At 45.0% G+C, this 16,134-nt stretch overlaps 1 protein-coding gene across 1 annotated transcript; it reads left to right on the top strand.

Moving 5' to 3' along the window:
* Window positions 1–5,708: 5,708 nt before the first annotated feature.
* On the top strand, window positions 5,709–15,484 carry SLC16A8 (solute carrier family 16 member 8). Its single transcript, XM_079993514.1, has 5 exons — window positions 5,709–6,210; window positions 9,996–10,270; window positions 10,868–11,011; window positions 11,745–12,614; window positions 14,555–15,484. The coding sequence occupies exons 2-5, from the start codon at window positions 10,042–10,044 to the stop codon at window positions 14,938–14,940; spliced, it is 1,629 nt and encodes a 542-aa protein (XP_079849640.1). The 5' UTR covers window positions 5,709–6,210; window positions 9,996–10,041; the 3' UTR covers window positions 14,941–15,484.
* Window positions 15,485–16,134: the final 650 nt, after the last annotated feature.

Here is a 16,134-nt window from a genome sequence, read left to right as displayed (position 1 = left end):
TCTGGCTCGCCAGAGCAGCGATGTCACGCTGGCCACGTGACCCGGAAGTGTCTCCGGACAGCGCTGGCCCCTGGCCTCTTAAGTGAGATGGGCGCACAACCCCAGAGTCTGTCAAGACTGGCCCGTACGGGCAGGGGTACCTTTACCTTTTACCTAACAGATAAATTAAGACACCAAGAAATCCACCGAGGCTACTGCCAGACTGTTGGTATTTTGTGGGTGAGATTCAGTCACAATATGACAAATACAGGTTACTGAATTAAAGTGGATTTGTTGATCCTGTGCAGTGCATCAAACCCACTTCTAAAAATCCCCAGACTTTTTGCAGTAAGGAAAGTGACGAGGAAATTATTGGAAAAAGTGGAACCACAATCTCTTTACGCAAAGTCATGTAACCTCCCTGCAAACAAATCAGAATGGATGCTCAATAAACAGTAGACGTCTTCTAACCTCCCCAAAGACTGTATGAATAAATCAGGATGAATGAGCAGTAAACAAATAAGCTCTGGAAGTGACCCTGGAGCCTCTGAGCTAGACTTTTGCATTTTTGCTAGGGTTGCCATATGCCTGGAATTTCCCGGACATAGCCAGAATACTGCAGTTAGAAGCAGTCTCCAGGTGGAAACCGCTAAAAATGTCTGGGAAAATCCAGACATATGGCAACCTATGCCGGCAATGTCATTTTGGACAATTTTCCTTAAAAATAGCTCAAAAACTTCCTTTTTTTTTTGCAAACTTGCTCAACAACTTTGGGCAAAACTAAAAAAAGCTAAACAACTCATGTTGTTATGTGTTTATTGCTTTTATCACAAGAGGAAAATATACAAATTTTCTGCGAAAGGCAATTGTTTTGCATTGTTGTTGGGTTTGGGGTCATGTTCACACCATACATTTAAATCACACTGCTTTCCCTCCAAAGAATCCTGGGAACCGTAGTTTACCCCCTCAAAGAGCTACAATTCCCACCACTCTTAACAAACCACAGTTCCCAGGATTCATTGAGGAAAGCCATGTCCTTTAAATGTGTGGTGCAGCTGCGACCTTGGGGACTGTATTATGCATTTCATTGCCTGTTGCTTCAGAATCTATCTTCTGATACAAATCTGCTTTTCTAGGACAGCAAACCACCTTATTCAAACATGTTGCCCTGATGACTCTCTTAACATGTAAAATACATTTTAATTATTATTTTTTTGTATTTTGTAATATTAAGATCAAATTCTGTCTTGACAAAATAAACAAGAAATATGCCTGGATATTGTTATGTGGCACCTCACTTCTCTGAGCAGTGAGATGTTCCAGCAATATTTATTTCCCGTTGTTTACATAACAAAGGGATGAGCCCGTCAGACCTGCCCAGCAGGTTTACCTTGAACAAAAACCAGCTGAAGCTCACAGCAATATTTTCCTCCACCCGCTCCACTTCCTTGGACTGATACAGCTCCCTTCTGCTTTTACCTGGTTCAGGTACCATCCCCCTTTCCCTCACAGAGCAGCTTCAAGGCCCAGCAGAGAGACTCTGTTGCCATGGAAGGCCTGAGCGGAAAAGCTCACCAGATGGTGGCACAGATGAAACTGATCTCAGGACAAAATGTCACCAAGATGAAAAACTGGATCACACGGAAATAATGTTTCTGATGTCTGCATGTTGAAATGATAACATATTCTTGCAGAAAGAGACACTGTATTTCTCTGTCTTCCCAATCTGCTAAATAAGCAAAGGATGTTGTTGTTGTTTTTTTAATTTTGTATTAAATTTTGACATAAATATATTTCACAAACATACAAAAGACAAAATGAAAAAGAAAAAACAGAAAAAGAGAAAAAACAAACAAACAAAACATGAAATACATACAACTTTGATGACATTGATCGACTTCCCTTTATCTCGATTTCGGAAATTATTATCTTGTTTATCTATCTGCTGTGTCTATTCCTTAATAAAACTTTTTACGTAGTAAGCGTTATCTCATGCCTACTGTGATTTCTATAAGTACATATGTGTTTCTGATCAACATTTTAATTTTCCCCTTGTCTCTATTTCCATATATATCCTAAATTTATCCCATTGAAATAAGCAAAGGATGTTGTGGAGTTGGACAATGCTGAGCTAGATGGACCAGTGGTAAGACTCAGTACAGTGGTATCTCAGGTTACATATGCTTCAGGTTACAGACTCCACTAACCCAAAAATATTACCTCAGGTTAAGAACTTTGCTTCAGGATGAAAACAGAAATCATGCTTCGGCGGCGCGGCAGCAGCGGGAGGCCCCCATTAACTAAAATGGTGCTTCAGGTTAAGAACAGTTTCAGGTTAAGTACGGACCTCCGGAACGAATTAAGTACTTAACCTGAGGTATCACTGTATAAAGCAGTTTCCTATGTTACCTAAACAAGCAGCCTGGTGCCTTTGACATGCCTTTGGTTGTTCAGTCTAACCGCCACCAGGTGGCAGCAGAATCTAGCAGTCCTTTCCCATTTCTCTCTCAGTTCCTGTAGCTGGTCCTTTGCTAAGAAATGTCTACAAGGCCAGCCCATGATATTTTGCTACTTGAGGTGGAACAACAAATGGTACCTTCTTCCCAGGAGAAGGTGCATGGTGCACATGGCTGGCTAGTGCAACCCCTGCAATGCAGGAAAACCTGCAACCTTGGAGATATCAGCACCTCCTCCTCCTCCTTTGGCAATCACTCGTAGCCGAGTAAGATTGTCTTCCATGAACACTGTTTTAACAGTGAGTCCGTAAGTGACTGTGGAGGCCAGTTCTGGATCCACACGTCCTTCCACAGTGGGGACATTGGTTTCCGGGTGGGAGTTGATCACGGTGTGGATTTGCCAAGCGTGCCTTCCTCTTAGCACGTTTCTCCTTTCATCTTGAGTTCAAGCATCTTCAGATCCCATGACACCTTTGGTAAAGGCTGTTCTCCAACTGGAGCGCCCGCAGGCCAGTTCTTCCCAGTTGTTGGTGTTTATACTACATTATTTTACATTTGCCTTGAGAGAGTCTTTAAACCTCTTTTGTTTATCAGCACCACACTCTAACCAACTGAGCTATCCAGTTAGCAAGTCAACAAGCATAACTTCAGGAACTAGGCTTCAACAGGCAAGCTTGATTTTTGGCTGATTTTTTCACACCAAGGTTGAGCAGCCAACTGGCTGATTGCCAGGTGAGGAACAAGTTCGGACTGCCAGCCCTTGCAGGCAGCACTGAAGGCAGTCATCCAATGATACCCTTAGCCTTCATGAATTTGGCTAATCTGCTTTTAAAGTATCCAAGCTATATTTTTCATTGTATGGGTGGACTAATACTAATACTAATACTAATAATACTAATACTAATACTAATACTAATACTAATACTAATACTAATACTAATACTAATACTAATAATAGGAGAGAACTCCAGAGTTCCTTGAATTTGGCTTGGTAGTAAGTTGGCAGCTAGTGTAATTCTCTCAGGACTGATGCTGTATGATCCATAAGGAGCTGACCATAGCTGCAGGGTCTGAACCATCTTCAAGAGCAGCCCCACAAAGAATGCATTGCAGTAATCCATTGGGAAGGTTATGCGCCATGCGTCAGAGCGGCAAGGCTGTCCTTTTCTTGGAACAGCTGCAGCTGGTGAACCGGCTGCTGTTAGATGTGACGTTTACCTTTTCCCTACAGTAAACAGAGACTATGCTGGGTTGGCACACACCACACCCTCTCTCTTGCCACACAAACCTGCCCTGCCCTCCCCACTTGTGTGGAGTTTGGTTTCTCCTTCAGTGGCGCCAGGTGTAGCGCCTGTCAGTCACCTTTTAAACCTGGTTTAATGAAAATCTCCCCGGTGGTGGTGGCTGGGACTGGGTTCTCTGCTGTAAAAAGGAGTGGGTGAGAAGGGAGCTTGTTTTCTTTCCCTCATAGATGCCTGCATCTCAAGGCCTCACGTGGGCCTCTGCACAAGCCCCCCATTGTTGCCTGAGCCCTCGCGGCCGGGAGTGGAAGGGGGAGCAGGGGGAGACCTGCTGTGGCTCCTTTAGCCGATTAGCCTTATTAATAGAAATTAAACCCCGTCTGTGAGCTCTGAACGCCCCTACACGCTCCCTTCCCTACCTGTGCTCTTACTTCTTTCCCCCCCGACAGGAATGTATAGATAGGGAAGCGGGTGAGGAAGGGAAAGAAGTTAAGAAGCTTACGAGGATTAGAAACCAAGGCCTTTCACTTCTGGGACTTGTGAGGGTAGGTCTTAAAACCTACCTGGGCTCATTGGTGACATGAGTGCCAGCTTGGGGTTTTTTTTCCCTACGGTGGCCTAACCTCACCCCCACTGCTTTTGCCCTCAGAAATATTGTGCCAACAGAATCTCTCTACCCTCCCATGGTGCGCTTTTCAGGGCTGCCATTTTTCCACCCCTTAGTCTTGTAAAACAACAACAACAACCCTCCCGCAACAGGTTAACAGTCGCATTCCATGCACAATATATTTTGAAGCTGGTGGGACTTACTTCTGAGCAGATTGCAGCATCAAATACATAAATATGAAGACATCTTAAGTACTCCTTGCAATACACCAAACAGAAAAGCACAAAATGGGGAAACTGTAATGAATGCACACAACTAGTATTTTCAGAGAGGGCTCTCACTCAAAGATACTACAATACTATAGCACCATGGGGCTTGCTGTGGAGATGGGAAAAGAACAGTGACCATTTTCAAAAGACACAGTGATTTTTGCCTATAAAGTGCCTGTAATTTGCGATAGGGAGATTTTTAGAGAGTCAAACACCATGGAATTTTAATGTAGCCATCATAGTAAACATGGACTTTCTGACTATACCTGTCCATTTCTGAATATTTATATAATATAGATACCTTCTTTCGATCTTGACGTTTTCTCTCTCATACACACACCATGAAAGGAACCTTATTTTGGCTGTCCCCTCGCCCCCCATGATATTATGAATGTGAAACATGCAGTAAGGAACTATTCATCAGTTTTTCTCACAAGTTATTGACAGTTAATTGTGACTTCATCCAAATGGGTTTTAATCCATTCTAATCCAAACTGATTAAAATCCATTAAAAAAACAAACCACTATTGACTTTTTGTGGTTTGGAAACGCATTGAAAAGTATGGGATGAACAAATGACTTGCAGGAAGGTGTGTAAACGCCTTACAGGCAAATCAGTTCCAATGGGAGATGAATGCCACTGACGCACAAGTGCTCCACAACTATGGCATAAGCTTTTTGTAAATGAAATCAGCATGAATGTTCAATAAACGAGTCTTCCAGAAAAGCACTTAATTAAGCATCTGTAAGGTGCACTGAAATGCAACGTGAAGTCGTTGTTTAAATTGTCTGCAGATGGAGCTGTTGCTTTACTTACCATTGGCATGGTTAGGGAATGCATGGGATAGTTGTCTAGATGTTAGTGCTATGGTGAATCTGACCCTGAACACGACTACTTCTCATAGGACAATGTAGAGGCATGAGGCTCCCTGGGATGTTCATCTTGACCTCTGCATGTTCCCTGCTCTGAGATTGTGTCTTGTCAGTGTCATGCCCTAGGATGGCATCCTGCCAGCATCATTCCTGCAGCTTTATTATGTCCCATAAGGCTGCCCTGGTCTAGGGAGCCAAAACCAACGCCTTCCCCTCCTCAAACCCTGCAGGAAAACCTCAAGAGCGGAGAGGGAGGAAGCTTAAAGACTCTTGCCCTCTCCCAGCTACCTCTCACTTTGGAGAAGCTGGATTACAGGGGGATTGTGGCCCAGGCATGCTGCTCTCTGCTCCTTCCCATTGGCTGGGAAAGCCTCTTAAAAGTGGAGAAGTGGTTTCTTTCTGCTAGATCAGCAACCTATGATTCTTTAGCGACTTTAAAACATAAGCAGCTGCTGACCCACATCCATGCGGTAAACACTTTGGTGCTTGAGCTGCAGGCTTCACAGAGCCAAGGGGACTCTGGAGGAGGGCCTGGAAGCAGCTATTGATCACCATAAGAAGACCCCATCGGGATCTTTGAGAGCTGAGGTTTTTGCTGGCTAGGAAAGAAGGATGCAAGAAATCAGAAGGCTTCTTCCAGGGGTTCTCATTGGATGCCTGTCATGGAGTGAGTTCTGAAAGGTTGTCCCCTCCTTCTTCAAACTAGCCCTAGGCACCAGGAAGCGCTCCTTGGATCCTTCTCCTTGGAAGTCAAAAAGTGAAAGGGAAGGCACAGCCCACCCAAGGTCTGTATTTTAATATGGAGCATGCTATTTTGTATGTCAGGTGTTAGCATTGTTATATGCGTTGGGAATTAGTGACCCAAGGAGGATGCCCAATAAGTTTCAACTCAGGATGAACACATTGAGCAAGGGATGCTCTTAAAGACTAAGTTAATTTGCCCTGGATGCTTTCCTTTGTGCTGCTTGTGCATTCAGGCGGAGAGTCTCTGCTGTTTTAGGTTTGGGGATCCCAGGAACTGGCCTCCCGGGTCTTGCAACAAAATTTGGAGTTTGTGTTGAGTCCCTTATTTTGCGGAACCTTGTGTCCTGGGTTATCTTGTCTTGGCTTGTTTTAAAAAGAGTGCATATGAGCCATGGTGATTACTGGACCTGAAGGGAAATCTCTGCTCCCCTGGAGTCTGATTATTTTTATGCCAGACTCTGTGTGCGTGTACATGCTCTGTATAGATATGTACATGTAGGCCTCTGGCTAAGACAGAGTGGCCAAAAAAAAGGAGACACATCAACAACAACAACAACAACAAGAAGATGACGAAAGAGGACACCAATCTGCATGAAAAATTGCATATGCTGATCTATATGTATATATGCATATGTGGAAATAATTACCATAATTTAAGTAGAAATACAAAACGGGGAAGACTGTTACCTGGTGGTTTTTGTGCCAGTTCAGTCTGCTGCCCAGGTGTTAGGTGTTGCTTATTTTTATATTCCTGGAGCCTTCAGACTGAGGCAATTTACAAGTAAAGTGGAAGCCTGTCTCTGTATCCATGAAGGCTAGCAGAACTGAGAGAAAGGGGGGCAAACAAGCTCCTAAGGCAGGTTTCTATCAGGTCTGGGGAACCTTTGGCCCTCCAGATGTTGTCGGACTCCAACTCCCATCAGCCCCAGCCAGCATGTCAGTGGAGATGGATGATGGGAGTTGGAGTCCAGGAACATCTGGAGGGCCAGAGTTTCCCCACCCTTGGTTTGCATGTTATAGATCCCATGCAAAGGCCATTTTAAATGATGGCTCATAATACAGTGAGTTATTTGTGTGGAGCAGAAAACTTTGCAGCTCAAGTGCCTTTTTATTGTGCCATTGAAAATTCTGTGTGTGGCAGCTATAATGTATTAACTGCCATGAATATGGTCTACAAAACATCATTGCAAAAGGATCAACCCTGCTGAGTCCTTTGCATATAGGCAAAAATGCATAAGTGTCCTCCGGGCTGGCCCAATACATTTGGCTGCCTGAAGCAAAAGACAGGATGGCACCTGTTCCTGTTCCATGTACAAAAGCCAACAAGACTGGCAGCTGAATGTCACTTTGACAATGGCAAATGGGACAGCATCCTCCTGAGGGCAGCAGGCTAGCTTAGAGGGTGCAGGTCATGCCACAAGGCACACACAGTTCTTTCCTGCTCATCAACATTTGCCACCTGAGGTGGCTGCCTCACTCTGCCTCATGGTAGGACTGGCCATGAGCATTACATTGACATCTAGTGCCAAAACTGGGACTGAAAGTCCCAGTCCCAGTGCAGCAGCTTCTATCAGTATTGCTGTGTTGGCTCTCCTCCAGAGACAACTAGGGATGCCAGAGATTACTAGCGAAAAATGGAAACGAGAGCAGAAATTGCCCATGCTTACTTACTATTTGTCCCATGTCCAGAATGGAAATAAATTCCAGGAATATGGTCAGCATTGGCTGCTGCTGGTGCTTTTAGTCTGCAGATGTTAGTTTTCCCTGCCCCTCCATTCGCATTGTTTCCTTTGCACTGAAATGAATGGGGTGGAATAACGCAATGCTAATGTAATTACAAAAAATGTAATTAATTACACAAATTATGTGAGTTAGGTAATTTCACCGTAGTGGACAGTGAGGTGAATAACGTCGTGATAGGTGGAAGACGAACTGCAACAGAATGGAAGCACAGCTGCATGCGATAAATACAACCCCAGAGATAACACAGCATAAGAGCACTTGCCCAGTGCTGATCCCACAGGTGCTGGTGCAGCCCAGTGTCTAGGAAGGACCTGGAGTTTCCCTGCAATGGGCATAAGCTGTACACACCTTCCTCTTGGGTACAGATAAGGTACCACGGTAGTTACGGTACTGTGAGACATTGTTGGTGTTGCCACAGCCACTGAAGCGCCATAGGATCTGGCAGCATGGCCTCCTGATGCTAATGCTATAATAACCTCCCCATTGCCAGCATGCTCAGTATCACAAAGGTCATGTGTTGTTGCATTGGAAAACTTGCGGAGGGGGTAGCAAACTTACATAGACATTCTTGACCAGCTTAAGGCTTTGAGACACCTCCACTGCCCCCTTCCAATCCCCTGTTTACACCCACACTTTTGTACTCAACCATAGCAATTGCACACAGGCAAATAATCTGTCTGGCATGCACTCATACAATAATTGCTTAATTTGTGCTCTTGGTCACAACTTTTGGCCTATTTGTCTGCGTTTCAGAAGAACGGGCCATTGTTTTCTGCGTTACAGCAGCATGCAGAGCCTTCAGCAAAAGATGGTATTAATGGTTTTTAATCACACCACAGATCATGGTACTTTAACATTTAAAGCTAGACAAAGAGTGGGAGAGGAAATCCAAGGACCAGAGGGGAATAAACAACCCTGAAACTCAAGGGGAAAAGAGAAAGTGTCAGAGCCTAGATATTCTGGCTCCAAGCTGGAGATACGTTGCTATGTCTCCTGACTGTCCAGAGGAAGTAGCTGTGCCAGAAATGCCAGTTCTTTGCTTCTTGCTGTTTCCATGAAAGTATTATAGAATCATAGAATTGTAGAGTTGGAGGGGACCCTGAGGACCATCTAGTGCTACCCCTGCAATGCAGGAATCTCAACTAAAGTATCTATGACAGATGGACATCTAACTTCTGCTTAAAAACCTCTAATGAAGGAGAGTCCACCACCTTCTGAGGAAATCCATTCCACTGTTGAACAGCTCTTACCGCCAGAAAGTTCCTTCTGATGTTTAGTCGGAATCTCCTTTCTTGTGAATTTAATCCACTGGATCAAGCCCTACCCTCCAGAGGAGGAGAAAACAGGCTTGAGATATTTGAAGATGGCTATCATATCTCCTCTCAGTTGCCTTTTCTCCCAGGCTAAACATACCCAGCTCCCTCAAAAAACCGAAGAGGTCCTATATGTTATACAACAATTCATTGGTTTTTGGTTGTATTATTGATGTTGAATTGAGATTTAAACCTAAGTGGCTTGAGACCAGATTCCCTGAAAGAGTGACTTTCCCCTTATATACTGACTGAATATTAAGATCTGCTTCAGAGGCCCTATTCTGAGTGATCCTGCAAATGAAGCCAAGTGGGTAAGGAACAGGAAGAGGCCCCTTTCAGTAGTGCTACCCCAGTTATGGTATAGCCTTCTCAGACAGGTTCAGCTGGTGCCATCTTTATGGATTTTCAGAGAAAGGGGAAGTATCCTTTTACTCTCCCAGGCATTTCAAGCAACTTGTTTCACAAACTGGGCCTCTTACATCTGAACTGAATTTTAAATTGTGTTTCAGTTGCATTTTAGTCTTAATTAATCATCTTTAGTTCCTATTGCTTTACGCTACATTTTGATGCTGCAGTGTTTATTTACTGCAGCTATTGCCTTGTTGAGCAGCACTGTTAGTCCCTTGCATGAGTTTGCCTTCAGACATAGTTATTGCCCTACTTCAGATTGAAAGAGGGAGGGGAAGCTCATGAACAGAAACGAGGCTGAAGGGAGACAATGGGAGCTGCTTGTCTGTATCTGCATCCTCTGTTCTCTTCTGTTCCTGCAGCACCACTCATCTCGCTCGCTTTTGGGTTCCTGCCCCTGGCTGAACAATGGGGAAGGGCCATGCTGAGGACGGCCACCTGCCAGAAAGAGCAAAGCCTCCAGATGGTGGCTGGGGCTGGATAGTACTGTTTGGTTGCTTTGTCATCACTGGCTTTTCCTATGCCTTTCCAAAGGCAGTGAGCATATATTTCAAGGAGCTGATGCATGACTTCCATGTGGGCTATAGTGACACAGCTTGGATCTCATCTATCATGCTGGCTATGTTGTATGGAACAGGTAAGGATCCCACGACTCTGTCCCATGAAACACTTCCTTGTCTGTGCTGATAAAATGTACACAGCCATGAAAGCAAAGATCTAGCCAAGGATCTCACTGGTTTATTGTGAGTGGCCTCCTTAACCACCTCTCTTCAGTCCCACCGACAGTCTGCCGCTTTTCTGAGCAGAATGAGCTTTCACCCAGCTCCCCTCCTGGATTCCTATAACTTCAGCTGCCTGGTGCCCCAGACCCCTGCAGTCCACAGCATTTCTGGCCCCCAGATCTGGGGGGTGGGAAAGCAAATAACTAATTGAGTAAACTTTCTTGTGTTGCAGTGGTTGAATGCTGGCAAGCATTCTTTGACATTGCTTTGCACATTGCTGGGGCAGAGAACGGAAGGCTTTCAGACAAATAGCCAGCAGTCAGAAGTTTGAGGTGCGGGGCTACTTTTCTGTTTGCCTATGAAGTATAAGAGTGCCAGAGAACATCTTCCAGACATTCAGGCAGTTCTTCTCCCAAGCGAGAACAGGAAATCACACATCGCTTCACTTTTTCTTCCCCTTTTTATTTAACCCAGGCCTTTCCTCCCTTTCTTGTTTCTTTGATTCTCTGCAGGGCCGGTGAGCAGCATTTTGGTGAACCAGTTTGGGTGCCGGCCTGTGATGCTTGTTGGGGGGCTCCTGGCTTCCTCTGGGATGATTCTAGCCTCCTTCACCACCAACATTATTGAGCTGTACCTGACGGCTGGTGTGCTGACAGGTTAGTGTTGGGCAAGGGGGCTGGGTGGAAAGCAGTGTCACATGGGAATGCATCTGGAAGTGATAGGTGGCATGAGAAATTGTCAGAGTGGTGTGAAAGTGCAAAAAGGAGGAAAGAACATGATGCTCGCAGCATTTTCATACACATGATGCTAAATGCACCTCTTGGGCTCCTTTGGGCTCCTGGTGAGCATTATTGGTGATATCAGCTAGGCTTCTGTGTTTGCTTTGCAAATTCTGTGATTGAGTGGTGCCCAATCAAGAGGTACTGTCTTCATGACATATAACTTCAAATAATAGTCTGAAATAACTCTGAAGTGTTATAAATTGCATGGATGAATTCTATATTCAGGAACTGGCTGTGCAATGGGGACCTCAGTTGATAAACCAGGATCTTGAAACCTATACAGTGGAACCTTGGGTTACGAACGTGATCCGTGCTGGAAGCACGTTCGCAACCCGCACCATTCGCAACCTGCAGTGCCACGTCTGCGCATGTGCAGGTTGAGACCCAGTGCTTCTGCGCATGCGCAAAGCATGCTTTAGTGCCTCTTCGCATGCATGAGTGCCGAAACCCGGAAGTAACCTGTTCCAGTACTTCTGGGTTTGGCGCAGTGCGTAACCCGAAATCATGTAACCTGAAGCATCTTTAACCCAAGGTACCTCTGTACATCTCTTAAAGCCACAATCCTATTTTCTCACCTATTACTCACAAATCCCTTTATACCCCACAGGTTTAGGCATGGCTCTGAACTTTCAGCCTTCTCTGATCATGTTAGGGTCCTACTTTGACAAGCGCAGACCTCTTGCCAATGGGCTTGCTGCGGCCGGGAGTCCCGTCTTCCTTTCAGCCCTCTCTCCACTGGGCCAAGTCTTGCTGGAGAAGTTTGGCTGGCGAGGGGGATTCCTCATCATGGGGGGACTCCTGCTTAACTGCTGCACCTGCGGAGCCGTCATGAGACCCCTGGAGCTGAACAGGAAGAAGAAAGGAGAGGAAGCCCAGGACAAGTATGAAGCCAAAGAAATGCTGCCCATGGGAGGAAGGGCCGAAGAGGCTGTCAGCACCATGGACAGCGCCAAGAAGTCAAATAAAGCCAAGAAGAAGAAGAAGCCCAAGAAAGGGAAGAAGCTGTTGGATTTTTCTATCTTCAAAAACCGGGGTTTCGTCATTTATGCCATTGCCAAGTTCATCATGGTCTTAGGTCTCTTTGTGCCCACCATATTGCTAGTCAACTATGCCAAAGACTCAGGAGTGCCAGACAAAGAGGCCGCTTTCCTCCTGTCCATCATTGGTTTCATAGACATCTTTGCCCGCCCATCCTGTGGGGTGCTTGCTGGGCTGAAGCGGGTGCGGCCCCATGTGACCTACTTGTTCAGCTTCGCTATGCTCTTCAATGGCCTGACAGATATCTTTAGCGCCAGGGCCACCGATTACACGGCCCTTGTCATTTTCTGCATTTTCTTTGGCATCTCCTACGGGATGGTGGGGGCCCTGCAGTTTGAAGTGCTCATGGCCATCATTGGGTCACAGAAGTTCTCCAGCGCCATTGGGCTTGTGCTGCTCATTGAGGCCTTTGCAGTGCTCATTGGACCACCCTCTGCAGGTAAGTCTTGGGCACCTGTTACCTGCACTCATTTCTGCAGAGCTTAATTGTAGGCGGGGCTTCCATGAAAGAGCCCAACCCCAAGACAAAAACTTCATAAAAGTAATAATAAAGAGCAGGGTGCATTTGAACATTTGCAGAAAGCTATCCCATCCCACTGATGAGTCTCAGTATATCTGTGGTTAGGAGCCAGGGTTTGGGGGTTTAGTTTTTATTAATTTTTTTTTTTAATAATAATTTTTATTAAGAATTTTATTGATACAATAGAGAAAAGACAGAATAAACAGAAAGTAAACATAAGAAAGAACAAGCATAAAATTTAACATCTTGCAGTACTCATATTTTCTTCATCCTTTGGACTTCCTCACATCTCACGCTCCTGCGTTCCAAATTTATAATGCTTTAGCCAGCAACTTATCACCTTATTTCAATTCTTATTAAATATGCAAAATATGTAACAGGGCCCATTAAGTTAGTTGATAGTATTATGAGAATGAGTGAATTTTATGAGAAAACTAAATTTTGAATAAACATTGTGCTTAAAATTAGATATTTAAGACCTAGATAAAAATTTTCAAAATTAGGGACAAAACATTGGAAATGAGTTTTTATTAAATTTTTAGCTCACTCTTCTTTGAGGGAGTTCATGCCTGATCGTCTCCCATTTTATTTGCATAACAATCCTTTAAGGTAGGTTTGGCTGAAAGAAGGGCTGGCCCAAGACCACCAAGTGGACTTCACAGCTGAGTAGAGATTTGAACTCAGGTTTCCCTGATCCTAGACTGACCCTGTAACCACCACACTGGCTGTCAGGTCAGGGGTGTGTGACTTCTTAGAAGATTTGGCCACGTGAAGGTGCTGCAACACCTTAACCATGTGTTTCTCCTGGAAATTCCAATATTCCTGCTGAAATAGCTTGCAAATACCTCTTCAGCCAACCTGACCTAACATGGTGGCTTCCTATCATGCCAGAATACTGGTTTATTTCACAGGACAGCACATCTCCAGTTTGCAGGTTGATCCCACTTGACATTTTACTATGCACATGGGCTCTCTGAAGAAGAACAGGCAACTTACTATGGAAAGCACACATTCCTGCCTGCCTGCCCTCCCAGTTTCTATGTGTTTCTTGGCTGGCTTAAATAGGGATGACTGACAGTGTTGGGAGTAAGTGACCCAGCCATCTTATTTTTCTCTAAATCCTTTTTCATTCTGACTCCACTCCACCTCTTACACACATATGCCTTAAAGTACTATGAAGTCCCCATTGGTTCATTTAATATACTACATGGTGGCAAAGCATATTTATTGCCAAGTGTGTTGTTCCAGGGTGGCCCAAGGAGCCTGATCTCTACCTTTGCAACCCTCAGCATCACTCTCCCTTTGTTGCTTTTCTTCCACAAGCACACAGTCCCTCTTCCTGCTAGCCCTATGGGCTACCTAACATCACCATTAACTGAACCCTGAAGCAGCACTGAGAACAGAGTTAAGCACTAGAAACTTGGGAGAGTAAGACTTAGAAGTCAGGGTTGTGAGCTGTGTGCGTACAGGCCAGCCCAGATTCACCTCCAACCCAAGTTGGCTCTCGAGATGTTGTTGGGTGGCAGCTTCCATCATCGTGTGCCACTGGGAAGCCACAAGTCAGCTACCCCTGCCTTAAAGAAAGAACTTGCTCATCCTCTTCCTTCCATAGTTGTATCCTACCATCTCTGCTGCTTCAGTGACCAGGCAGGGGAATGCATGGAACTAAGGAGAGGGGAAAATATACTGACTGTGGGTACCATTTTCTGCCTTGATGTCTACATTTTGTGAGCTTTCAAGCAGCACAGGTTCCAGTTTCTGAGGAAGTGCTTTAATACGGCATCAACATGAAATTGTGGGAGGTTGCTATAATACAGCTATGCTATGCTCTCTCTCTTTGTCTTTTTTTAAAATCCCAGGACGATTGGTGGATGCGCTCAAGAAATACGAGGTTATCTTCTACCTGGCTGGCTCGGAGGTTGTGTTGTCGTCTCTGTTCCTGGCTGTGGCTTCTTACTGCTGCCTGAGCAGGAAGGAAAAGAAGAACTCTCAGCCAGAGAACCCTCCTGCAGGCGGAGGTGGCAGTGAAACAGAGGAAGCAGAATCAGATGTCCCGGAAGCAGAGGACCACCCTGGAGACAACCACCACCTCTCCCGCAACATTAACAATGCAGGGGGTGATGCAACGAACCACATTGCAGAGAACAGGAACGTGGATGGAGCCGGCAGGCCGGAAGGGGAGGGTGTAGCTTTGGTACCGGGGGGCTGCGATGCTGGCCAGACAGTGGAAAGAGACAGTTTTTAGCTATGTGGAGCTCAGCTTTGATGAACAAGAGACAATGTTGCTATTGTATGGGGTTTGGTCCAACCTAAGGAGGAGCGTATATGGAAAACTGATGTTTCTGGATGCTGAGATGAGATAGACCGAGTCTCAAGAGTAGTGATGTTTATATGTGTAAAGGTACAATGGTACAGTGGTACCTTGGTTTTTGAGCGTCTCAGAAGTCGAACGTTTCAGCTTTCGAATGCTGAAAACCTGGAAGTAAATGCTTCTATTTTTGAATGCTTTTAGGAAGCCGAACATGCCATGTGGTTTCTGCATTGAGTTTTCCGGACATAATTGCTTCCGGAAATGCATGCTTCGGTTTTCAAATGTTTCAGAAGTCGAATGGCTTTCTGGAATGGATTAAGTTCGAAAACTGAGGTTCCACTATACTGTGAATGGAAATTTGAAGGAATACAAGCCATAGGGCTCCCCTGAATGGCTTGCAGAATTATGTAATGCTTTTCAACACAGCTGGAGGTTGTCCCCCATGTACTGACAAACACTTAAATTAGGAGATTTTAATGATCAGTCTATCTTTGATACCTTTTTCTAAGCTACCTCTACTAATCCAGAGCTCAGCAAAGGAGGCCATCACATTGTAATCCTTACCCTTGGACATGGTTTTCTCAGTTTTGTCAAAGGTGTAGAACATATTAGGAACATATGTCTTATGCTGAGTCAAACTCTTGGGTCCACCGCAGTCAGTATTGTCTGCACTGACTGGCAGCCGCTCTCCAGGGTTTCAGACCAAGGTCTCTTCCAGTTCTACCTAGAGATGTCAGCTTGCGACCTTCTGCAAGAAGAGCCTTTAACAGTTTCAGTATGTAGAATGGGGAGAGGAGTACCATATAGATCGGAAAGTCATATATCCATTTTGAAAGACTGGCTGTGTGCCAAATCTTCAACAAGAGGGAAGGTATGTAGCTAAGGAGATGCCAACTATTGGCCACATTTCTGTTGGAAAAAGAAGCTTCCATCAGTCCTAGATGGATGTCAGGTGGCTGCTATGTAGACCAGACTGTGTAACAAGAGAGGGTTTTTCCCTCTGGCCTAAAACAGGGATGGAAGATGGTAGAATGATTACGCTTTCAGGCATGCCAAGTAAATGTTCAATGCAAACATTTGAGGTAAGTCATGCCATTAGCTCAGCCTTCTAATGTAGCCCTAATGAGA

Source organism: Podarcis cretensis (assembly GCF_951804945.1).
Source record: "Podarcis cretensis genome assembly, chromosome: 10".
Taxonomy (NCBI): domain Eukaryota; kingdom Metazoa; phylum Chordata; class Lepidosauria; order Squamata; family Lacertidae; genus Podarcis; species Podarcis cretensis.
This window is presented reverse-complemented; position numbering and strand designations above follow the sequence as displayed.